General features: G+C 33.7%; 1 protein-coding gene across 5 annotated transcripts in view; it reads right to left on the bottom strand.

The window, feature by feature from the left end:
* The window catches only part of LOC135836417 (insulin-like peptide receptor), an 86749-nt gene that overhangs the window by 21903 nt on the left and 37046 nt on the right, over nt 1-27800 (bottom strand). For all 5 annotated transcript variants that reach the window (XM_065351239.1, XM_065351241.1, XM_065351240.1 and 2 more), the window contains 3 exons: nt 18142-18428; nt 11897-12031; nt 7873-7987 (listed from right to left, as the gene is read on the bottom strand). In XM_065351239.1, coding sequence (XP_065207311.1) covers nt 7873-7987; nt 11897-12031; nt 18142-18428 — 537 coding nt within the window. The remainder of the gene's footprint in view (nt 1-7872; nt 7988-11896; nt 12032-18141; nt 18429-27800) is intronic.

Raw genomic sequence — 27800 nt, 5'->3', positions numbered from 1 at the left:
GAAGAAAAAGAAGGCACTTGTGTATGACTACATTTGAATTGAATTGAATTTCCCCGTAACTCTTTTAAACCCCAAGATACATATTATTAGGGATCTTAAATTTTCCAGATACGACAACTTTGGATCCGATTTCAAGATCCAAGACGTAGATTTTCAAACCCCAAAAAACGATATTCTGCTCCAGTCATTCTCAAAAGTGTTGAAAATGAACACAGGTCTTACAATAAGTCGATCGATCAATTGAACGTTCATAGACTCGTTTACTTTACACCTCGAACAATTTACGTCTCATCGATGTCTTCTAATACGACGTTTAAAGTTCCCCTTTACAACTCATTTGTCAACACAACTATTCTAATTACTGGATACTCTGTCTATATCGAATACAAACACTACGTACATACAAGTTGTAAACAACTCGAGTCCAATCGTCTCATCCGCAAGTAATTCCACTCGTGCTATCAGCGTGTTGGTCATTAACACCAGGTTTAGTCTAGAATCAGCGAATTCTCTACATAACGCGAATTGTACCTACCCTACCTACCTATACCAACTACAAATACGAGTACACACACCGCAGAAAGAATTACCTACATACAACACACGGTGAGTAGAATGATCTTCTTTCCACCACGATACCGAGATATCTGCGATAGCCATCGCTATCCATACCTACTCGCCAGCTTTGTCGTCGCTGATCTTCGAGCATTTATACCTAAAGTACACCATTCCTCACAACCTTGATTACCGTATACGCGTATATAGGTATCTATATGAAACAGGAAAAGGTACGTAACCTTGATGTACTTCCTTATGTACACAGTATATACACCACAGTACACACAGTACACACGCATACCATTCAGATACATATTTATTGATTTCCATCGCTGATTTGTCGTCGCTGTCGCTGTCGTCGTCGACGACGCTATACGACATGTTGTCGTAGTTCGATGACACGAATTATGCAACACAAACAATCACACAAAGTCACAAACCAACCAACCTTTACGTCTTTACCACACACTCATCAATTTTAAACGCGCAGTTACCCATACACACCTTACCATATAAACATACCACATTGCCTTTTTTTTTTCAACCGTATTTCGAGGACAGCTACCTTAATTCTATAGTACAGTACGTTTAATTGAATCAATTTATAGCGCACACTTCGTAGGTACGTTCTGAGGGTGACAACCCAACGATGAAAATTTCAACGGATATAACGGCTAGGTAAATTTTTTCTCGATTTAATTCGCGTCTTGTCGCGACAATGCCATCGCCTAGAAGCGTGAATTTTTCAACTATACACTTACAGGTGTTTTTTCTGTTTCTTTCCTCCATCGAGTGATTCACCGGATGCAGTCTAGACGACGAGTGAGAAAGTTACACCACAATTTAGGAGCTATTTGGAGCACACAAGTATATATGGTACATACTCGAGCTACTCGAAATTTTTCAAACTGATTTTAACACGTTTGTAAGAGATTTTTAGCAACGCAAGTTCACCGTGTCAATGAAACGAAACGTCAGCAACATCGTCCAAAAATCTCGTATTGCTTTGAGAATCAAACGTTCGAAATATTTCAAAACACTTACGACATAGTTTAGTTTTTTATGGACGAATTTGTAGACTAAGTGAATGTACGATGAAAAATGCAAAAGTGCCTGTACGGTCTACCATACGAAGATCCAAGTTTCATAACCTTAAGAGAATTTATTCGAGAAAAAAAATAAGTAAGCATTAGAGTTCAGCAGTAACAATTTCAAATATCAACAAAATCGTTTTAAAAACTGACAATTTGAGAAAAATCTCGAAAAATATTGAAACAATTGATCAAAATACAACGTAAATTTTATTAAATGTTGCTGGAATCAGAGAAATACCGTGCACATAATTTTTAAGCATCCACGAGTCCAAAAAATATATTCATATTTTGAAAGTACATATACATACATAAATAGAAAATTGAAAAATTTTCCCTACCTTTCGATTTTTTATCCTCCTCTCGGAGCTGTTGAAAGCCAAAATGGACTCAAACAAATGCAACTTTCAATACTTCATAAAAATCAACTCGTGTAAAAATAATCACAATTCGATTTTTAATTTTTCAAGACTTTCAGAAAATCAAAATTTGAGACAAATTGCCCTTTTTCAGACAGCCTAATTCAGTCCGGAATTCTAAGAAAATATTGAAGCAGGTTACGGCACCCAAACTTTTGCAGCATGAATTTCTTTTCGAGCTATTTTCCAACTGTAACTAGAACGAGTGGTCTATCTACTCGTGTGCATCATTCTCAATACAAAACAACCAAATACGAGTAAGTTCAATACACGTTCCTATCTCGTAACGCTACACAACAACGCTTCTGCACACGTGCCCTAACATGGCTTTTATACGAATTACTATACGTTAAATTACAGTATATCGACGTAATACGTATATACTACATCTGTTCATTCATATTATTATTTTACAATTCGTACATGTTCATGTTATACAACATGAATGTCCGTCGGAAGTTCTAAAAGTACAGTCCAGAAGTACACGAATTCTACGAGTAGATATTAAATGGGTATTTAGGTACAATCGAAAAATATCAAGTACCTATGAGATATTTTTTCAAGTAGGTATGTAATAGGTATATTAATTTCTGATTCGATTTGCAAAAATTTCAAAAGTTTTCAATAAATTCTGAACGTGATAAAATGAAAATTTTCCACAAATCATTATTCATTTAATCTATTCTACTCGTGTCCACGAGTCATCCCGTCTGTCCGCAGTTAATTTATAAACAAAAGTTGACAACGAATTTCTCGTTGCCGAACAAACATCACAATTCACAAAGGCACTATCACTCTATCAGTATATCAATAATTTCATTAGGTATATCTAACAGATTATTGATTTTTTGAAAATCGATTCCGCACGAAGGAATTGCCGATGCAATCAATGTCTATGTACCTACGTAAAATGAATCATCAAAAAAAAATTTGCTTGTTAAGTAGCCTAACTTCAATTCCGGAAAATTTTGTAAGCTGTCGTTTTACTGATAAAAGTGAAAATGAAAACAACAAATGGGTACGTAAACGAAGGTATCTATTACCTAATCAAAACAAAACAAACCGAGATTATAGAGAAATACCGTATTATTATCATAATCTCATACTTGTAAGTTTTACACAATGCAAATGCAATGCAGTTAAATACTTTTGATATTGAGTAAATATGTAGATATCTAGAATCTACAACTACGAGTACATTATATACCTAAGTGTAGGTATGTACTTCAGCAGGATTATTTCAAAAAATGAACAATGAGATTCTAGAATTCAACTTTTAAACACGTTTGTTCAGATTTTTCGCCGTTTGGGTACAGCTCCTTCTAATAAACTTGCATAATTATCGATTATACAACTTTTTCCCAATTATGGTTCTTAAATGATGCAAAGACAAGGATTTTAGGTACTCAAAAAAAGTAACTATAGTAGACAAAAAAGCTCGAAAAGGTAACTGGAAAAGCTTTCTGGAAATTATTTCCAAAAAATTGAAGTGTTTTGCAATTTAGAGAGAATTTTGCAATTTCTGGCAAAAAGCGAGACTTTTGACAATTTCAGCAGAAGAAAACGTTGTTTAGCGATTTCTTTCAAAAAAGCGACACAATTGAACAATTTTTGAAAAAGAGTGAGATTTTTCAGAATTTTTACCAAAAAACTCACAATTTTGGCCATTTTTGGCCAAAAACGAGATTTCTTGGTAATTTAGACAAAAGACTAAGACTTTTTGCAATTTACAGCAAAAAATCAAAACTTTTTGGTAGTGTGGCTAAAACGTGAGAATTTTTTAGCATAAATTATCAAAAGCAGAATTTTTTTGAAATTATTGGTAAAAAGCGATAGTTTTTGGAAATTTTAGGCAAAAAAGCAAGATTACCACATTTTGGTAAAACCGGACTTTTTTGCAACTTTCCGCAAAGAATTTTAATTTTTGAACACAAAATTTTTCAAGAAAGGTGAGATTTTTCAGCCATTTTGCTAAAGAAAAACAATTATGTTTTGTCAGGTCTTTTTTTTGCAAAATGCAGTACTTTTTTGGAATTAATAGCAAAAAAGCGATACTTACCCCTAATTTTTGTCAATTCAAAGCGTAACTTTTTAAACATTTTTGGTAATTGTTGACAATTTCTGGCAAAAAAGCGTGACATTGATGTATTAAAAAAAATAGGCTATTTGAAATTTTTTTCGAGAAAGCACTATACTTTCATCTATTTTTTTTTTTAGCAAGAAACGAAGCCTCCTGACAACTTTAAAACAGGCGAGATTCGTTACTATTTCTAGCACAAAGCAAAACTCTTGACAATTTTTCGAAATTTTGAAGAAAAAAAAAATAGTAACTTTGAATACCGAAATCTCAAAAAAAGTACCCAAGCAAAAGTTACTTTTAGGAACTTTAGCAACTTGGTTACTTACAAGTAACAGGGTACCAGCCCTGAAAGACAAAATAGCATCGCAAAATCGAAAAAAAACGTTTTTCACAAGAGCTTAATTCGGTCCCTTCAAATCTCAAGGTAGACAAACAAGCATACTTCGCCTATGTTACTGTTGAAAGGGGGGAGGGGCATTCTGTGGCAGGACACCCTGCATAGTGCATATCTCACTCAACAGAACTGAAATGTAAAAATCATTTCAAAAAAAAATTGGGCATTTTCATTTCATTTTACAATTATAAATTTTAGTTTGCAGTAACATGAGAAGAACTCGATTAGATGAATAAATGACAAAATAGTAAAAAAAAAAAACAACAAAAAACTAACAAAACAAAACGCCATTTATAACGAGTTTCATTTCATTTTCAGTTTTTGTTTCGTTTTCTCACCAAAATACGATCAGGTTTTGTTTTGGTACTGGTTTTACAGTCCTTTCCCACCTTTGTCTCATGTAAAATAACTATGTATTAAATATTTTTCAGGGTTTGAATTCTCTAGAGATTTCGAGGACCCCCCCCCCGCTCCTTCCTCCTCTGGAAAAGAGACATCTTCCGGTAATATTTCTTTTCACAGTTTTTCAAAACAAAAAATTGTTTGGTTTTAATGTAAAACTCACAAAAAAGAAAAAAATGTTTCTCACGCTCGTTCCCTTTTATCTTCAATTCACTGTGCTTCTTTTGAATTTTTTTTTGCGTGTACGAGTAAAACTTCCTTTATAAGAGAAAATTCAATTCCCCGATAGTGAGATTTTTCTTCGTAAAAAAAATCTGATAACAATATTCGAGAAAAGAGGAAAATTCAACGCTAATTTTTTTCTGTCGATAATGATAAGTCAGCGAATTTTCGAATGAACATCAACTTATCTACTACCTATTGTGCATCACTGCTCGAAGAAAAAAAGTTCGTGTGAGGAAATTCAAATTACAACACTTTCGTTTCCCTCTCCACCAAACACAGGTAACTTGAAAGTTGAACTTGACGATTTAATCAGTCATCGAATAATGCAGCAAATCGATTTTTACATCGATCAATCGAGAATCATCTTTCATATAACTCAATACTGGCAGATCATCTGCACTTTTCGTAATTTTACCGATTTTTCTCTCACGTCATTCGGCTACGTCCGGATGAATTCCTTATCAATTGAGATTTTCGATCTACCCTTTCTCGCTCTCGTTAATATGTTTTTTCGCTCGCTTTGGTATGCAATTTCATGTCACACATGCAATTTTCGCTGGATGTAACCTCCTTTGTAAAGATTTTATTCGCGTTTCTTTTCACGATTTTTTTCATATTCATTGCAAATAATACGGTGTTTTTATTCGATGTATTTTGTTTTTTTATCATATAAATAGACAATTTTATTTTGCTGCGTTTCAATTCGAAAATCGATCGTTTTAATTTCTAGTAAATTGGATATTCAATTTTCTCATCTATCGAAGGATTATAGACAGGAGGGTCGGGAAGAGGATCAAAATCTGACTCAAAACATCACACTATTTTCTAATCTTACACTACATAATAGACGAAAAATACCATTTTATGTACGAGAAAAGCCAAACGAAGGAAACTATATTGTAATACAGTATATATATTTTATCTATTTAAATTTGTCTGGGTTGTATTATGCATTAATACCGTCTTCTCTTCTTAAATTATTCCAAATATTGCAACATTCGCGGACGTAAAAATAAATTTAAATTTGTTTACTACACTATGCATACAGTATACTGAGTCAGATAAACTTTACAGACAGAGCTGCCAAATTCTCCGTATTCACTGTCGCGTGTTTATCTGTACTTTACATTGTTATCATTTCGCATTCGTCGACTTTATAGACTCCTATAGTACATCGTAAGTTACATTTTCCTCCCCCTCCCCCCTTCGTTTCTCCTTGCCCTATCTATTCGACGGCTTGTTGGTTGTTGTTTCCATTTACAACCGACCATCGTCGTAAATATATAAATGTACCTACGATATGGTACTCATTTTCACTTAAAACACTACTTCTCTTTTCTACGAGGTAAGGTATATGTACAACTTAATTGATATCGAGAAATATTTACGGCTATTAAAACATATTAGGTGTATTAATTCGGCGTAACAATGCGTGATAATCGCCAAAGTAGGTACCTTAACTGTACACTGTACGTAGGTACGTAGATATGTACATTTTGTCCTCGAAAATTGCACACTACACACGTCCGAGCTTAAATACGATACGAGAATCAGCCATACCAAGTGTACAATCATATATTTCTCTTTTTTTCCTCGTATTCGTATACACACGTTTCTCAAATATACACTTTTATATGTACAACGTATTGGTTCTTTTATTATAATAGTGCTTCGTAGAAAACAACGTCCAGCGCTCGTTGCTTCCACTCAGCCCACCTCCTTTAGCGCAAAATATGCAGCACGTGTAATGCCAATTTTTTCTCACAAAGTTACCTTATAGACCTACGAACGAGACTATTTCGAAAAAATCTCTGTTACAAAATTACAAACGCTAAAAAAAACAACGTACTTATCAACAATGCATTCTTATACACCAACTTGAACGAAGAAATTATGCCTCACTGTGCTTAGAACTTGCAAACGAGCTTGTGAAATTATACCTAATGCGATACAAAAGTCGACAGTCAAATAGCCCATTAAAAATTACCAGAAGTTATATTTGTATTACCCATAAACGATTCCTTTATCGAAACGAACATTGTGAACGTGAATTTTATCGTCGAATTTTTCGACTCGAGCAGTGATAAGCAAATCCAATAATGATAGGCAGGAAAAATTCACACAAGAGTACCATTATCTGATGTAGTATTTTTACTTTCGTTTACGCAGACATCGTGTTTCATTGATTTGATTGGTAAAAAAGGTATGTAATACCAAAGCTACAATATTCAAAATGAAATAATTTCTTTCATAAATATCTGAAGTATCGTAGATGGACTTTACATCAAATCATACCCATAAGATAAAGCTTCACTGCCACTGAAAGAAGTTCATTCTATCATAACTTTCCTCCCTTTCAAACATGTTAAATGAAACATAAAATTGATTGGGTTTTATCAGAACTTTTCACAGACAGACTGAGGAACAGGCGAAATAAAAAAAGCCACAATATCAACCACGTACAATTTCGCACGATTTTTTCAACTCTAAATTTCAATGCACAAATACCAAAAATTATGATGTCCAGATCATAAAAATAGTACTCTTACTTCGCGAAATAAAAAATACTAAGGGAGTGGTTATCCGTTGGTGGGGATGAATATCAATTTTACTACATTGAACAGAAACAAATACTGATACACAAATGTCGTACCTCTACCTACAGAATAATTTACACGTGCAAAGAATAGAAACAATGCTTACTTTTTTGACACTTTTCAGCAGTCCAACAATATGACTGTCTAGTGTTGTTGTTGTACGCACACAAGGAACTATTGAAAGCTGGACATTTCGGACAATTATTAGCCTCTCGATTTTCCTGTTAAAAAAAAATAACATTACGTAATTAGAGCAATGGATTGAATATCACTGTAGAAAATATTTTAGGCAAATTATCCAACAACTAAGCCTAAATCAATGTTTTTATAAGTACATTTATATCCCCAGAAATTCAAATATGTAATTCGCCAACCCACCAATTCGGTAGTTTTTAGAGTAAATATTTTTTCCAAGAAAGTTCTCCATAAAATCAACTACAAAAATTTGTAATTTTTCCAGAATATTCCAACAATAGAATTTTACTTTCAAGTTTTATGAAAAGAATTATATTATTTTAGACTGAACAAAGTGAGGGGAAAAATTTTGACTTAATCATATGGTAGCAAAAAAAAAGTAGCAAAATATTTAAAAAAAAGTAAAAAAATGATGATTTTTTTTTTATAATTTGGAATTTAAAAAATATTGAGCTATTTTTACGTCATTTAAACAAGTTTTAATGATATTCATAGCTATTTTCAAGTTCTGTTAAATTCTATTGAAAATTTCATCAAATTTAGGTTATTTTTATGCAATTGCATTTTATTTTGATGATGTTAGATCAATTTTAGAAAGTTTGAATTTTTTTAAAAATATACATAATTATTAGGTATAGAAATTTTGCAAGACTATTTTGAAATTTTGAAAATGTTGCATTAATTTTTTTGTCCTTTTCAAACGTTTTCATGACAATTTTACAAATTTTTGGTAAATTTTAATGAAATTCGGTTCAATTCTGCAGGTTCTTCAATACAATTTATGGTAAAGTTTAGCAACAAGTTCAGTTCGTAAGTTGAATAATTCTTATGATAATTTAAGCAGTTTTGATAAAATTTCATACAATATTAAAATCACAATATAATCATGGTATCTAACGGAATTTTATTGAAAAAAATCACTACTTTTTCAACCAAGTTTTCAGAAAGCTCTCGACTCGACCTCCCCCACACATACAAAATTAACAAAGTCAAATTTTTCGCAGGAAAATTATCAAACAAATTCAAATTGGAAGACAATTTGTACACAAAGTATTTTTTATTTTCAATCAAAATTATAGAAAAAGTTACTACCTTCATCAAAAATAAACTTATTTCAATGATTTGAAGGTTGTTGCTGGGTGTTTGGATTTTCTCATTTTTTCATTACCTTTTTGACTAAAATCACTACTTTTCCACTACTTTCACTACCTGTTTGATACCCTGAATATTTATTAATCAATTTTAGGCACTTTGAACAATATGGAAAAAGTTTGCAAAATTCTGCCCCGATTCCAAGACTTTTAATCAACTTTTTTTTAGAACATTCAACAATATTTTTTGCAACCTATACGGCTACTGAAATTTCATCCTATATTATTAACATTTTATCAATATTTTTCTTGATTGCCATCTTTAATACGTGCCATCGATTATTAGTACGTCGTCGTTGGTGTCATCTGATCGTGCTTATGCAACGCTGATTACAGAATCATATTCGTTTTTTTAAAAAAGTTGCCTATCCTTTTTTTGAAGGGACAAAGAGAATTTTTCATCATTATTTCGAAAAACTGATTGATAATTCTAAATTGCACCAGTTTTAAAACTGTTATGAAGTGATTTCGTTAACATAATACAATAGACGTTTACTTGTACGAATAACTTCACAATCAAAAAAATAACGTTATACCCCCCACCCCCGTTTCAAGCTTTCAATGTTCTTGTTTAGAAAACAGGGTGTTTTGTAATGCCAGGTGATATAAATTTTTCATTTTTTATAAATTAATTTTGAAAAAAAAATCAAAATGATTAAAACATTGAATTTGATTGAATACATAAACATGATGCTGGGGGTAACTAAAATTTTTAAACTACTAACAGCTGATCAGTTTTGAAATAAAACAATAAAAATGAACGATTCTGTGCGAGAAAAATTTTCTTTTTCCATTCTTTTCCCATCAGTCAAGTAATTTTCATCCAAAAAATACTTTCAAAAACAATATTTTCTCATCCACTAACACCCATTCGTCCAATTTTTTACTCAACTACGATTATAGCTTGAATTGGCTTTCTTTCGCAACAAGAACGTCCACAGGCATTCACAAATCTAAAATTTTTCCATTCAATTCAACCTTCCTCAACATTCGAGCACGCAAATCGGTACAAATTTCAATTTCGCACGCTCAAAGAAAACTCGTCAGTCGTCACAAACGTGACTCGTCACTCTACTACGTATTCATCGTCGAAGCTCATATTATGTCTCCATAAATAATGATAAAATTTCACGCGTTCATTGTTTTACGTAGTCGTACCTACGACTCGGACTGAAGTAATCTTCATTAAGGTTAACGTACATTAGTATCGCTTGCTTCACAACTAAACAGAACATAACACAACATAACGGAATAGACCGAAAAACCATCATTACAGATGTAATTAAATATAGAGTCAGTATACAAACAAACATATTACAACAAACTCGATTTAATTTTATATTTCACCCATTAGCGTTTTAAATTTAGTCTATGCCCTCCGACAACGAACACGACTAACACATATACCGAATGATCAAAAAATGTGCAATGTTTTCGCAGAATGTCCAATTTTTTTTTTTTTTTTTTTTTTTTTTTTTGGTAGAGAAAAAATTCTTCCAAGTCTACAAACAAAATTTTACTGTTTGTTTGTTTTTTGTTTTTCTATATTCATTCAAAATACATATATAGGTATACGTGTTTACCTCAAGTAAATTGTCCATTAATAAACATACTTAGAAGTCAAAGAATCAAATACGTACGGTAAATTACAGCACATGTTCGTCTAATACACATAATTGTGTGCTCGTAGAGTAAGTGAAGTACACAAGTATACTCTACAACTACACGTAAAAAAATTTTTCGAACGCGCACATCACTTGTTGACTTCGTTATTGAACTGTGTATCGCGCTTCAATATTCATTATCGCTTGTAATTAATAATAAAACCATTAAAATTCAGTTCCACGTGTTAGTCGGCTAAATTACGTGTACGGCTAATTCAGAAAATCACTTTTATCGAGGAAAATTTACACGACGACGACGACTAACTCGGGTGTCGCGTCGCATCGTCTATTTTAAAAATATCTCAAAAAACTCCTTAAATAATTCGCCCTTGTTTTCTTTCTCCTTCTTGAAATGAAACCATTTATTATACTACACACAGTATCTTACATTTACACGACCAATTCGTACACTTAGGTAAAATCTATCTCTGTACCTACCCTGGCTGACTCGCTTTTTAACCTAATCGCAAAACCGGAGCAAATACGTATAAGACTTATTTCTCCCCAGTTCGAGCTAAATTCAAACTCCTGCATTCGTCAATATCCCAAAGCTCCTCGGTTAGCTTTTGAAAAGCTAAAACTATATATACCGCATCGCGGTAATTCGAAATTCTTCTTTATTTTCGCCACTGCGAGCTCTTTACACGCCTTGTTTCCTGCAAAACTTTCCTCTAAGAAGAGTTCTTTCCATGAATAATTAAACGAAAAATAAGACGAACTCGTGTCGTCGTCGTCGTCTCTACACCCCCCCCCCCCAGGACTTCAAACATATTTTTAAGTATTCAAATTCGCTATATTATTCTCGACTTCGACTTGTGTATCTCTCGGCGGTCGTGAATGAATTACGTAAATACACCTAGATCTATAGGACGTAGGTGTAGGAAAGAAGAGGATACTCTGGGTAGGCATTTAGAACCCCCCCCCCCCGCCGTCTTTCTTCAAACTTGGTAAATGCAGCACGAAAAATTTTCATCTCGAGGTTTTTTTATTTTTAGGCAGATGGTTCGAAAAAAAAGCCAGCTTTCCAACTTATAATCAAGATAGATATACTCGTATCTATACCGGCTAGGATATTATTCTTAAGTATAAATATAAAAGGAAAAAAGAAACAGATACTAACGAAAATAAAATTCAAATCCTTTCCATTGGTCGTGATTCGCTCCCAGTCTATCGTGTCGATGTAACACAGCAATGGATTTTTCGTAATGAACACCGCACCTCGTGATATATCAGTTAACGAATGCAATCCAAGTTCCTGAAAATAAACGTCAATTATTCGTTAATTAAGTTCATCGGATCGATACAATATTTTCAATTCGATATCTAAAATTAAAAAACTAAAAGCGTGATTAAGTAGGTCATTATAAGTAGAAAGAAGTAAGTACACGTTTATACGATCTAACGTTACATTGTAATCACAATTTGAAAAATTTCAACGGATTCATTCATACGTGAATTTTTCTCGCTCTCGCGATTGGGCAATTTTTTGATAGAATGCATTTTTTTACCGTTACATAGTGTTACTCGTATATGCATTTGAAATAAAATTACAATAGAATTACTCGCCAGGAAAATTTACATGAGGCCATTATTTCGGAATAATTTGACAAAGTCAGCGCAGCGCACCTCAATTGAATAGAATTTAAACATGTTTCGATATTAGAAAAAGACCTCCTTCATTCGCATTCTTTTTTTAATCAACGCGGAAAGACCACTTTAATTGACCTATTTTCTCATACGAAATCTCTGGAAGAACGAGGGAAGAATTTAAGATTTTTCAAATCGCCAAATCATTTCAAAAACAAACGGGTCGAATTTAAATTACAGTCACATTTGGAAGCCACATCCTGACAAAATTCAAGATGATAATAGTATTTTTTGGTAGTCCAAATTCAGAGAAAAAACTCAAAATTTAGAAATAACGAGTATCACTTTGGAAATTTTCTTCCTGGTTCATTTTCAAACTACTGACACATTTTAAGGACCTCTCTCAAGACCAATTAAAAGAACTATATAACAGTTGAAATTTTAAAAAATAACTCCAAAATTTCGAAAGGTGCGATTGGGCAACATCAGACAAATTTGGAAATCTTTCTTCGATTCGAGGTTCTCCAAATTCTCTCAAGAAAATTCCCTTGAATCCTGGACGTGATTGTTCTCGAAATAAGATTGGAAATCAGGTTTTCCGAAATAACAACCACATATTCAGTCATTCATTTTTTCATCGAATCCTGCAATTTTTGGGGCAATTTTGAAAAATTTAAAACCTCATCATAGGATCCTCAGTTTTTTTTCGGGCAGCTGAAATTATTACGGAATGCTAATCTGAGGTCCATCTAGAGATCTCTGCATATTTCTAAAGCTGTCGTCTTGATTTTCCTCTGGAATTATGGCTTAAAAAGTCATTTTCTTGGAATTACTCGTAGAGGAAAAATTCACACCATATTTCATTTTTCACAATACTTTGATCAAGATGGAAAAAAAACTCACAAATGAGGTAAGATGTACCCAATTGAAGAAAAAGTTTTAAACCAGACAAAACTAAATCAAAACAACGTGCAATAGTAGGTACAACAACACCAGCAAAATTTCAGGTGCAGAAATGTATTTTTCGATTCTTAGCGAATTTTTGAAAATCAATTAATTTAGACCAGAATTATACCAAATCCACCTAGACGACAGAAATTTGGCATTTCGAACCGTTTTGATAAGTTCTGGAGCCTGCAGCAAATTTTTAAAAATGTATAAAGCAATTTTTTGCTTTCTGGCAATTTTAATATACAAAAATCTACCGGAGGCTCCAGAATTGCTCAAAATGGTTCGAAACCGTCTCCAATATTGATTCAGGGGACGAATTTGGTACCATTTGAATTTTTTAGCATTTTTGACACTTTTATTTTCAAAAATTCGCTAAAAATCAAAAAATACGTATTTTTTAATTTAGATTAGTCTGATTTAAAATTTCTTCTTCCAGTTGGAATACGTATCTACCTCCCCTGTCAGTAAATTCAATGAGTGGTGACGGCGACGCACTCTTTCATCAATTTTTGGCTTACCATCCTCAAACACGATTTTTTTAGTTTGAATTTTTTGAAATTTACACACCCATATGAAATATTGCGCGTTGAAAAAGTAATAAAAAATAACACACATACCTAATGATACGCGACTTTTTATAATAATAATGCTTTATTGCGCATAGTAAGACTAATTATCACCGATGTTTTCCTATTTTTATGCCACAGAATGCTGAATGTTCTAACTGAGAAATTTTATTATACCAGGGTAAGGTAAATGGAATTTAAATTGGCGAATTCCTGCTGGAAAAAAATCCATGTTTCTCCATCTTTTTTCTACCCCAGCTCATTTTTAATTTTACAAAAACTATTTCGATGATGTGACCAAACGACGAAATACATATTACAAGCTAATTGGTAAACGGTATGGTTTCGTCATACGAGATTTATTTCGTCGTCAACGACTCATTTGTAACGGTTCATATCCATATCCGCGAATGTGCGGTGCCCTCAATTAAAACCGTCTATAGTCTGAATACGTCAATTTGAATGCATAATACAGCAATATGTGGTACCCATTTGGGTTCAGATCATGAAAAAATTCTCATCGACCGAGCGAGGGTGCAAATGTTTTTAAATAGCGAGAAAATTTTCACAAGCCTAGGCCAGGCCAGATGCAAGAGTCGCGTCATCGTGTCGTGTCAATTATTCGCCACCGTTTATGGTAATTTCAAGCGGCGCTTTGTTGTATTAAGAAATTCACGGGTGAAATTTTAACGTTGTACTAAATGGGTTTTAGCGAAAATGTGCAAACTTAGGTTAACAGTGTGTAGCACGGGTAGATACCTTCGTCGAGATTTTAGATTCCTTGTTTGTCTTTTGAAAAGTTTCAAACGACGATGAAGATTTTCAACTCGAGTATAAAATTCAACATTGAAGCAGTCGATTTCTCGTAGTATGTTAGAAAGGCGAACAAGTTAGGTCACAGTGAGCCTAAAATTTACGCCTTTGTTCGATATTCTTAATAGCTTTATAAAAAATTATTTTCGACGTTAAAAGATTATTACAGATTAAAAAATTTTTTTCTTCGAGAAAATACGCCGCGCCGGCGTCGTTCTTTTAGAGATATTTTTAGTCGTGTTTATGAATCGAAATTAAATTTTAAAAATAATGTTTATAGGGTCATTTTTTCCTCATTGAATGGAAAATTCTGTCAAGCTCAGCTTCTCGCAAGAAAATTCTCTTATTGTGTTTATATTCAAACGTAATGCTTTTAAAATTAAAATAAACCCCGAGATAATCAATAGCGAGAGGGTTAAATCTACCAAAATAGTCTAAATCCGTCCGTCTCCTAAAAGCTGTATGACATGGGTTAAAATATTATTAAACAACAGCAAAGGGAATTATTTTCTTAGCGTGACGTCATTTGTTTTTTCTGTACGAAAAAAATACCTACTAGCGTTTTATAAAAATTAGAAAAATTGTGTAACTTCGGAGATAAAATGGATTTTTTTGTTTTCGTTAGTGGAATGTTTCTCCTCCCTCTTGTTTTTCTCTCCGAAGATTTTGTATAATTTAATCGTAAATACGATCACTCATTACATCTAATGAATAATTGTACTGAGTTTTTTTTTCTTCAATATATGTAGTAGGTACTAGGTAGATATCTAATACTTTATTCCAAAAATAAAAATTTAGGAAACGTTATGGGATGGTCATTAAAGAAGTGTTGATAGGCCTTGCTTGATTTTTAATCACGAAATAATGCTATGTGAATCAGGTTCACGTACTTCATGTACATTTTTATGGCTTCAAACGTATAAAATAAAATATGGACAAAAACAGTGGAAAATTTTCAGATTATTGGGGATAAAATACCGCAATAGAACAACAATGTAGTCATCAGCCTTGTTTATATATTTAGTAAATTTTGGTAAAGTATAATGCATAGCTCGAAATTATATGCACCGGAAATGCTGCCAAGTTCCAACTCAGCTATAGTCTTGATTATACATTTATTCATTGATACGATTGTTTTCAAAAAAATCTGAAAACCATTGAAAAGCCTACTCTATCTGGGAAGCAATTCCGTACACTGTATTCGCATATCAAATTCAAGTCCGTTGAATCTATTTGTGGAAAAAAGTGAAAAAGAAGAGAAACGAAGTGAGATGGGGAGGGGTTAACAAAAATTTTCAAAGATAAAATCCTACAAAGCTCTGTCATCTTCAAACTTCTAATTGATTTCCTGAATTTTCAAAGTCGAAAACTAGTGAACAGCCGAGCCGGTTCGAAAGAAATCGATCGAGCAACAAGCTCCACACAATCGATTGATTCAAAGATTCAGACAAAAAGAAATTTTCAATTATTATTCATTACATTCTGAAAAATTCAAAGTAGAAAAATGAAAAACCATAAATTTGAAATGATTTCACGAACATATAAATTACAATACTTATAAATATTTGGTCAAAAGCTATAATACCAAAGAACCTTAAAAGCGTCGAAAAATCACTTTCTCTCTCAATTTCCAAAACAAAGCTTCCTCACTTCAAAAGCTAAATTTTCTTCCAAAAAATTCGACTAAAAAAGCACACAAAGTACGCACATTACCACTTCTGCATTCACCAACAAAACCACCACCTTGTGAATAATTCGGTTCCCCCAAAACACAACTACGTAAAACCCTCCGGCCTTTTTCTCGTCCTTCATGGCGCTTTACGTCGTCGTCGAATATTCCTCTTACAGCGACTGCCGACTTGAAAAGCGCCGAAGCTTGTTTTTGTTTTTTAACATGGTCGTCGTCGACATCGACAAACGACGTCGTCATCGCCGACGCTGTCGTTGTGCTCGTGGTGCTTTACACTACATATACCGTTTTTCTCTTTCGCATTCACAACCACATAAACATACTTACAAGCACCCGTTCGTTCTGTATTAATCGAAATTAAGCGTCCTTGATCGTTTCGTACTTCTGTCGTATTTTCTTTCAATTGTATACTTATTATTTATGGGTGTTTTCGCGTCGCGTCGGTCGTCGTATTTTTTTTTTTTTTTTTCGTTTTCGTTTTGTTTATTAGGTGCATTACTCCTATTCCTGTCTTATAACATACTCCTTCCCTTGTCCCTTCACAACCATCGCTATAAAACGATTAAATTTTCAACGAATTGAAAAATGTACCGTACCATATCGTTGTTGTCTCCCGTAAACGTAAACAAAACTCTAGCAAAGTCGACTGTGTTTTATAAATATTCATTAAGAATTGAAAAAAAAAAAATCAGAAAAAATACGAAAATTTATTGAATATTGATAAAAATCTTTAATTACTCGAATGAGCTGGTTACGAGGTAAAGTTCCTATACTTTTCAAACACTATTATTCGTTTTTTTTTCGTCATTCACTACGCGTCCACAATACACCGAATTACCGAATAATTCACAGCCTATGCATTGAAATTAATCAATTTTCTTTCACTTAAATTGGTGAAATTTTCATATTAAATGTCATGATTTTCCCATGTTTCAAATTTACCTTTTTTAGTAGCATCAAGAGGGCCACGATGGATGCCTTTCTGTATCTTCATTTTATAAAAAATAAGCAATCGAAGTTGAATTTAAAAATTGAATGCAATACTCAGATATTGCTCAAAAATGGCGAAATTCGGATTCGGCGGATTGGTTTTAAAAAAGATATAGCCATTCGAACAAATTTCAAAATATTTTGTACAAACAGAAAAATTTGAATTATTCTGATTCTCGAGAAAATATTTCGTTCAAAAAAAACGCTCGAGGTGCCTACCTGAAAATTGAACCAAATGCGGATAAAATCTGAAAAGTCTAAACCCCCAAAAGGCCCATGTAGGTCACCCCCTGGATGCACATTGTACATGCCAAATTTCAGCCTCCCAAATCAATCTGGAGGGGCGAGGGGCGTGACACAAGATATTTCAGGTAAAAAAAAAACACGACGAAAAAAAACGGGTTTCTCCCCTCTAAATTGTTCTAGGAGACTGAGTTTTGGATATGTTATGCAAGTTATGCAACTTCTGATTTTCAATCGATTTGTCTTCAGTTTGACTTTTTCAGCCTTTTCACCCCTCTCTAACCCCTCACCCCCAAATATTTGAAAATCCGCGAACATTCACTCAAGGTCATCTCTACTTACTTAAACCCTTTAATTTTCAAAAATCGGCCAAATATCTAAAAAAAAAGTCAATTTGGACAGCTAAAATTTTGGTTGTGGGGCTTTCAAGCAACAACCACACTCTTTCCAAAAATCGCAGTCCTGTTCACTAATATATGTAGTTTCACTCTTTACTCAGCGAAAATAAAATATCTAACATCTTACCTGCAAACTCAGCATCTCATACACGGCCAGCGCGTAATTGATGAACAAATGATGTCCTCTGATAATGGCCAAATTCGGAAATAGTTTTGCCAAGCTGGTCAGACCACTAACTCGATACAGCAGCATATATCCGGTAATTTCACGTAATTTAGGAAACGTTAGATTAGCAAACATATGTTCTTTGGTTTTATCCATCAAGACGATCTGCAGAAATCCTTCGATAACTTCGCAATTTCTTAGCTGTCTGAATGAATCGACTGTATTTCGAATATCTATACTCGTACATACTGCAATCAAACAAAATACCAAACAAAATGAATATGCTGAATCATATTATACAATGCAATATTTGATGCAAGTTCGATAATACTCGTAGTAAAATGTGAGCTCGCGACAAACGAAGTTACCTCTCTATTTTCGACCAACATTTTATATATACTTCGTTAGTCGTATAGGAGGAAATACATACAAATAAACAAATCACAACCGCAAAATTTTTTTACCCACAAACCCAAGTTCAAATCGCATGCACTTGAAATGTTATCGCTACGATAAATAACGCAGAAAGCAATAAATATAAGTTTTATCTCGCATTTCACAAACGCAAATGTTTATAAATTTTATGTAAAGTGAAACGAGCCAACATACAGAAAAGTTTCACGTTTATACGCTCCTTTTTTCCCCTCCTCATTTTCCTCATCCTCGCACTCTTCGGCTATACTTTTCGTAACCGACCGTACAAATAAATTACACGACTTTATTATTTTATTGTAGGTACTAGCTCATGTATTCGTAGAAGTAGGTAGGTAGGTATAGTGTATACCACATATACGAGTACCTACAATACACATTATACTGCATAGTGCATGTCCAAGCTCATAATACTCATCAATGTATGGGCCATAGTGCAGTTAGTTTCATGTTGAATGGCGATCGTAATAAAAAAAAGTTCAATTCACCATTCCTTCTACATACAACTAAATTTTTACCAGATTAAAACACATTGAGAATGAAAATCGACAAACGACGCGACGACGACGATGCGAACTGAAAAAAAGCAACCCTTCGTTCCAATTCAACGATAACGATCGGTAAATAAACACATTGTGAACTTTATGGGGAAAAAAATCCTTTGCTACCGATAGCCCGACTTTACGTCAACAAGAACGTAAATTACTCGTAATATGTATGTATTATCGTGTAATGGTTAGTCAAATTACCCTGTTTTGCTCATTTTCCATCTTGTTTTATAACCTTTGTACACCCCTGCATTACTCGAGTCCAGGAGGCAAGAATCTTCTCTATCTTGGACTTGCTATAAGGACCACTCTTATCAACATTTTTAATACTCTCGATAGCCATCAAAATTTTACAATTCATTTGCTATCCAAACCTTGCCTGTGAGGTCCACACTTGCTCAATGTACGAGTATAAATATCGTTCTTCTTCTCTCCAATTAATCAAACATGTCACCAAAAGTCTTTAAAGTCTTGTTAAAAACGTTTACAAGCTGGTTGTACAGAGAATCCAACGAAATCTCTAAATCATAACGTAGGGCTTCTTCTGCAAGATCTTGAGCAATCGATACTCACTCGGGGTGAGGAACCCTCACTAACCATCAACTCTGATCGGGCTGAACCATTGAAACCTTAAATTTTCTAATCTTCACTTCCTCCGCCTCCTTCAATAAAATTTAATATTTTTGTCGCGAAGTTCTAAGACTTTTCAGGTACCTCGAATAATCACATCAAAAAGTCCAGTTCTTATCACTAAAGTTAAAAAATTATTTAATCGCAAATCTCCACAAAAATGATTCGATTTTCATCGATGAGTAATTGATGAAAAGCATTGTCGAAAAAAATGTTTATGAAAAAAAAATTCAATCCCTCTCAAATGTTAATTTGATACAACAACAAAGCCGACTCATGGGTATTTCTTTTAGATGCATATCTCATTAACCTGGCGCAAATTCGTTTGTTCGAGAACTGCAATTATCGACTTGTTCAAACTTTCGCGATTAAGTTACACTCTTGAAACACTAAAGCAAAAATAGCTGTACGATTCTACACGTCACGAGGCTAAAAAAGATGTAAATAATACAGCAGATTTATGGCATTCACTTAATCATATGTATAGTTACAAACAGAGTCCTTAAAACGTCTCGTCGTATTATCGCATAAAAAAGAAGGAGTGACGTGAAATGAACAAATACCACCGAAAAAGTACAAAAACAACTTCAAACTCGAACGTTTTCAAAAAAATTGAGCACACATGTCTTATTGTACATACAGACATATCGTGCACATCGGCAACCAAAAAAAAGAAAACATTCGCCAATTCGTTTCATAAACTAATTTATTAGGTACCAATTTTTTGAATAAATTCATCGAAAAATACTTAAAATACTAAGTATACAATATATTAGGCAGTTCTTATTCCTTTGTAGAATTTTGTCGCGCGCGTTTTTTTTGGCGCGGTCACACCATCGACATCGTCATAGATGAATCATTATCCGCTCAATACCTACCTATTGTGTCAAGGAACTCATCGTTCTTATAACCTTGAAAATTCTTCTATTGGGCGCCTCGTTAACGTATCAGATTAACAAGTAATTTCCTCTACATTACATCTTAATTTACAGTTACTATAACGCAAAGTTAATGTTAACGTTTTACCGCCGGCCGCTACATCGATGGAATTCATAATGTCGCCCAGATCCATTCTATAGATATTTTTCGAACCACATTCAAACCACCTTTTTCGAGCCGTATGCTATATTAACAACAACAACAGCGACTACGACAACGATGCATCGCATAAATCCAGAATGTGCTATAGCTAAGTATGTATTGTAGATACACATAGTGGTATGAACAATGTACATATAGGCTGCCACATCAATGCATCTTTTTAACACACACACACATGCATAAACTAGAGCAACCATATTCAGCCATAGAACGAGAAGAAAGCCCCGCATTACAATTGAACAGTAACGAGTCATTACAAACAGTGCAGTGAAAATTACCACATGCTAATAATAAACTAACAAAAGTAATTGCATTCTTTAGCAAATATGGCAACTTGATACCTTCCAACATCACTACATCTAATTGTGTATGAAACTTACAGAAATTTGAGAAATTTCACACATTGTATTACTCGCAACTAAAGACAAAAATTGAGTTACATCTTTTATACCCATTCCAATGACAAAAACCTACTTTGATTGATGTTGATGCATGAGCCCATAATTTCAAAAGAAATAATTTTTTGGAATCAACAAGGACATTTTTGATAGCAGTCAACTATACACCCCACCCCCATGTTTTCAAAAATCAACCTCACACAGATTGATCTGTTTTTCCAAGTTTTTCAAAATCTGGCATAATGTCAGAATGTCAACAATATTCCCCACCCCTCTTCTGTTTGCAAAACTGAATGAATCTCGAAGGTCGAGTGCTTTGTGCGAAAAGAATCCCGAGCTACTTTGGACACATGCATGCAGAAATGGCGAAGACTTGGAGGGGAACACCATGAAAAGTCTTAGAACAACCAAGTTGAAATTCAAAAGCAGTGCTGTCTTTGAATAAGACTCTTTTACACTTCGACAAATTTCATATGAAAATCATCAAGTACCTACCTATTTCGAATTGATACAAAATATTTCACCCATGCCGATGAATTTTTCACTAAAACAGGATCTCATTATTATTACATGAGTCATCATTCCAACGCACCAGGTATCCTTGCACTTTCAACCATGTGCGATCGAGGAAACTCTTGCGTCAAAAAATTCAGTTCGTTTTCTGCGACGATAATACATCGACATAACAATAATATGTATAAAATATTTGTCCTATTTTTCGCCCATTCCGTCCCACCGTCGAGCAACCTATAAACTAATACTACCAAATTATCGCCACCAATTACCGCGTACGTAATTATTTGAACGTAAAAACACGGTGTACCGCACTCGTCGGCCGTCGTCCAATTACGCCAACTTTTCCAAACACCCAGTAACATCATTCCACGTAAACACATTAAACAAGACTAAGCAATAACGTAAAGTTAGTCGCGTATGGTAAATAACAAGTTGACCTTAAAAATTGCAATCACACTTTTATATCGCGTACAATATCACACGCACACACTCGAACGACTAATAAGTGCACGTGCAGCCAGCACTATGCATAAATGTAGACTTGCTGCGAAGCGATACACGGTGTAATATGGAAAAATAGAGAGATCTTTTCGCTTCCTTATTACACTTACGTATTGAAAAAATAAATTAATAATACAGAAAAACAACACAAGACCGTTTGATTAATCCAATCGGTACAAAAATGCATGAAAATTGAGCAACAATCGTACATACAATTTTTAAATCAGCTCAACTTACAATGAAAAAAAATCATGTTTAAGCACTATCACTCGGTTACAACAACATAATTTCATTTCATTAGTCATTTCTTGATTCCTAAGTAATTATTGAGTATTACTTATCCAAGAGAATGAGGCTGTGTAGTAATACAAAATTTTCTACATATTTTTGATACTGTAAAATTCAATTTTTCTTCAAATTTTCAACGTTTTGTTGATCAGTCTGTCGTCTGACTAGGTGACTACCAGTTTCGAACCATTGACTCTTTATAGTTTACATAATGGAAGTTTCAACTCAAGTGTCGTCTATGCAGTCTTAAAATTTATTTCAACCAATCACGCAGCATTGCACTAACAAAAATGATATTTATTTGCATTCTCGAGCATAAAATAACCACTGAACCCTTTTCAGTTCATCTCGGCTCGAATTCTCATTTAATTGAAAAATTATCATCGTACCAGCAAAAATCCTCCCATATAGATGCAACATCTTGAATATGTAGGAAAAAAATTCGTTCTCAATTTGTGCACTGCAACAAGCTCACCAGCTTCCGCATTTATGTAAACTATTTACTCAATGAGCCATATTACGCTATTTGCGAATGTCGCCGCTTTAATAATAACATCGCATTCACCACCAAGGAACTAACTATTGTAATTGCTAACTATGCAGAATTCAATGCAAAATTTTACGTACGTAGTATACCTACATTCATTTTTTTTTTTCAAATTGAAGGCAGTACATACAGCAGGATTCAATAGATGCAGTAGGTATGTACATTATTAATTTTATTAATCATTAAGTAATCTTTTAAAAGTTGAAAATATGTATTGGTACATAGAAGCACAAAATGAAAAAGAAGAGGGAAATTACGCACCACATACAGGTACCTCTACCTACACCTAGTACCTTTACCAGTTTACCTATACCTACTGTATAATCATCAGTTCGCAGAAAATAAAAACAAAACTGATCATGAAAATACAGGCTAATTGCTTAATTTACCACCAAAAAATATCGACTGAAATGATTTCTATTGATAAGACAGATAAGAATTTTCCAAGAGTATAAGTTGAAAAACAAATTTAAGAACATTATTGAGCAAACATCTTCGTATCCTTATCAAGTATTGTGATTGATGCACTGATATACATAGAAAAAAAATCGATAGCAAGAACGGTATCAATGGTCCCACGAGTTACACAAATGCTCATTAATCATTGATAAGCTATCTGCATGAATGATACGATCGACTCACCTCGTTCAAAAATCAAATTTGGGGAATTTTCACGAAGACACCAATAATACTTATTGAAAAAATTTGCAAAAATTTCAATGAATAACTTTTAATGTTTAGCATCCCACGCAGCAAGATTGAAAAAAAAATCTCTTCAAAACAGTCCAAGATGGATATTTTCAACGGAAATGTTAATTTCACCCCTTTTGAAAAGATTAAAGATGACGTAGCAATCCGGAAATTTTGTAACTGAGGTTTTAGGACCATAAGATCAACTTGTCTTCTACTCGTTATAATTTCAAAATCTAAGCGGAGGGCGTACTTGCCATTCCAGGGTGTCTACCAAAACTCCCAGACAAAAAATCATGACTTTTTCACGACCTATTTTTCTCATTTTTACCGCATGAAAATGCCCCCTCCCCCCCCAAAATAAGTATGTAACTTGAAACTGCGAGGAAATCGAACAAGTTTGCCATTTTCTACAGGATCAAAAATTAGATACATATTTCAGTTTTTTTATTTTATGGGTTTATTAAAAAATGTTCAAGTGTATTTCGAGCAAAATTTATGACTTTCATGATCGTTAGATACCCTGCATTCTTAGTTAGCTGGAGTTTTCGGCAATTCAACTGCTTCTTGTGTCCCTATAGAAATTAAAAAATATCTGAATATTATAGTGATCGAATCGAAATTCTGGGACCATGTATGGTCTAAGTCAAAGTCTCTTATAAATTTCGAACAAAAATAACGCTTGACCGACAGCAACTCATACTTTAAACGTGAAATACTTGGGAAACCACATTTCGGTTTGTTTCGTGAAATAAAGGACTATTTCGTTCATCTCTTAAATTAGTATAATAATTCAAGTTTTTCTGAAAAATCAGCTAACCATGAGAATATTTCACAAAAGAAACTGCTATTTTAGCATGACGTCATTTCACAGATTTATCTATCGTTTGAGGTTCCAGTTCCAAGAAATAATGAAAAATGATTAGTTGAGTAATCCGACCAAGTATACTGGGTAATATGTAAAAAAGGAATCCATTGCAAATAGATCCATACATATTTAAAATGAGTTCGACAGAAGTATGAAAAGTGTAACAAAAACTTTTAAAGCTCAACGAACGAATAGATAGAATGACAGTCATATCTGATAAAATAACGATAATGTAAAATTTTCCCAACACCTCATGTGACACGTGGTTTCCGTTCATTTGGCAATTCAAAAGTAAAATACCTAATATTTTACATTGCTAATGATGCACTTGCCATTTCCAAAATTTACTTCTGACTTTGAAGTTTACGTAAATGCAGCAGACATTACGTACACACGTAAACCTTTTGTAGCGTACAAACATTTGCACATAACAACCGTCAAATATGTTTACAAAACGCACCTATAAATAGTTAAATACATATAATTTTTAGTAAAAAAAAAACTGATACCATATCACTGACTAAAATTTATCCATGTGAAACAATATACTACAGATGCATAGTAAGTACCTCGACCTACCTATAGTACCCTAAGTACCCAGTACCCACGCCACATCACACAAACACAATCGACCATCGTAAAAGATAACCATGTTATTCTCTCATGAACAGCCATAAAATGAGTAATTCAATTGTACATAGCTAAACATGAACAGATGCAATACATAGCATACGTACACAGAGTACAGAGTACAGACTTTGTATAAAATTAATGTAGTTGTTTAATACTGGCCCGTTTCATTCATGACATGCAGGTAAAAAAACGAAAGTCTACTGTAAAACATGCAATTAGCATCATAAAAACTTCGAAACAAAAATCAAAAACAGTTTTTTGGAGATCAATAATCCCTTGAGTGAATCGAACTAATGATTTCTCTCCTTTTCAAAATAGTTTCAAAAATTAATCTGAAAAAATTCCAAAATTATAACATATCCACTCAAAATCAAAAAAGTCATTCGATCAATGCCAGTAGGTACAACTAAAAAATACGATTTTCAACCGATGATTTCCAATTTCGTCAAAGAACGTAGATCCAGAAAAACAATCCCTGCAGTTGTACTCCAACCTTTCAAAGGTGAGGAGGGTTCATTTCAGTCATGTTTAGTAGTGCTCTATTTCAAAGGTCTCAAACTCAGAGGGTTATTATTAAAAATGCTGGAAAAAATTATAGTGCAGTCACTTTCTATAGTTGTTTGAAATATTGCATTTTCAAAATGAGCCCTTTTAATGGATAGAGGAACTTCCTATCCTCTTTGAAAGTAGGTATTTGAAGAGAGGAAAAAAAATTGAAGTCCAATGATATGTTTTCGAAGGTGCTGAACACAAATATGACCTCATTTTTTTCAATGTAATTCCCTTACTTACCCAATTATTCAATTATTCCCACTTTTCAATGCACTAAAAGGGACACATCCTAATAAGACGTATAGAATAGATCCAAAGTTCACAAAAAGAGTTCGCCGAACCAAAATCAGTAAAACTGAATAATTTCGACTAATCAATTAACGTTTTGGCGAATTCATTCTAGAATGCGATTACAGAAATATGAATATCATTCAAGAACAAAAACACCGCTTAAAACCTTTAACATTCTCATTTCAAAACTATAATCATAATACACCAAAAAAGATAAAAAGAACAAATGCTACCTAAATCATGTAGGTATCTAACATATCAGATACGTCAAAACTCGAAAAACACCCAACACTACGTACAAGTTTTTCAATTTCATTACCGCAGATGCTTCCCAATATCAATAACCTTTTGGTCACTTAATGCCAAGCCGCCACATCATTCCACACACCCATTATAACCAACCGACAGAACCGTAGAGCAGGAAAAAAAATACGTATAAATCCTACATCTCGATATTGAAAACCTGGTCGTGTACCAAATTACAAAATAATTTCGTAACTTCGAAAATTAATTAATTTTTAATCCGCGCGGAGAAAGTTTTTATCTTGTAAGTTTTTCGACTCGTTACGCCCATCATCGTAATAATCATAACAATTAAACGACCGCGCCGAATGTTTAATATTTTTTAATATTCTTGAACAAGGTAAAACTTGAGAAAAAATTGAAAAAAAATCTGTAGGTATGTCTGCACTGCGACCAGTCCGATCGATAAAAATATATCTACACGACTATAAGCCTCCTCATCTTCGAACACCAACATTGTACCTTATGATCATACTATAGTTGCTTTCTACAAAACAACACGCATTTATATATGACGAAAAAAATACTTCTTTCCACCTTGTTTGTCGTATTTTTCAAGGTGTAGGTAATACATAGCCACATAGGTATATTGAGTTCCTAAATAATGTGCGTGCATGTATCACCAGCACCAGCGGTCACCCGGCATCGGAATGTTTCCTTTTCGAGCACTCGGTTAATCTAAGTACTAACGTTGCAGTTTTGTTGCATGTTTTTCAACTGAACTGGCAACATTGATACAAGAATTCACCTAAATCTACTGATAGTCTCTCTTCGTTCATCTCGCAGTCTCGAGTCTCCCCTCCATCAGCATCCGGCTATACATACATCTGAACGACTGGAATGCTCGGTATTCGGATACCTGAACGGAATTTGCTCATCTTTAGAGATGAGCCACATATAAATACACATTATACATATTGTGGTGTGAGGGGTAAGTATAGGAGCAGTCTAAATTTTCCTACAAAACCACCCCTTCTTTTCACGCTCGCAGCTCCGATTAAGGTACTGTAACCCAGGTATGTCAGACTCCCATTTTGTTCCTCACTTTCAAAAATTGTTGTTTTTCAATTCAAGGTTTTTATGACGGAATTTCTGGCATAGGATGAAAGTAATCATTGAATTAGAGCACATGCTGTGAATTTCACACAATTTCAAACTATTTTTAACCCAAAAATGAAGTGCTGAAAAATGACTGAAATTCAAAAAAATTAAATGCACTTCAATTGATATATGTAGCATACCATTGGAAAGCTCGTTCAATTCTCTTTCAAAGAAGTTATTATGAAAAAGTTGTAAAAGTGCACGGTTTTGAAGATATACGC

Source organism: Planococcus citri, chromosome 2 (genome assembly GCF_950023065.1).
Source record: "Planococcus citri chromosome 2, ihPlaCitr1.1, whole genome shotgun sequence".
Lineage (NCBI taxonomy): Eukaryota > Metazoa > Arthropoda > Insecta > Hemiptera > Pseudococcidae > Planococcus > Planococcus citri.
This window is presented reverse-complemented; position numbering and strand designations above follow the sequence as displayed.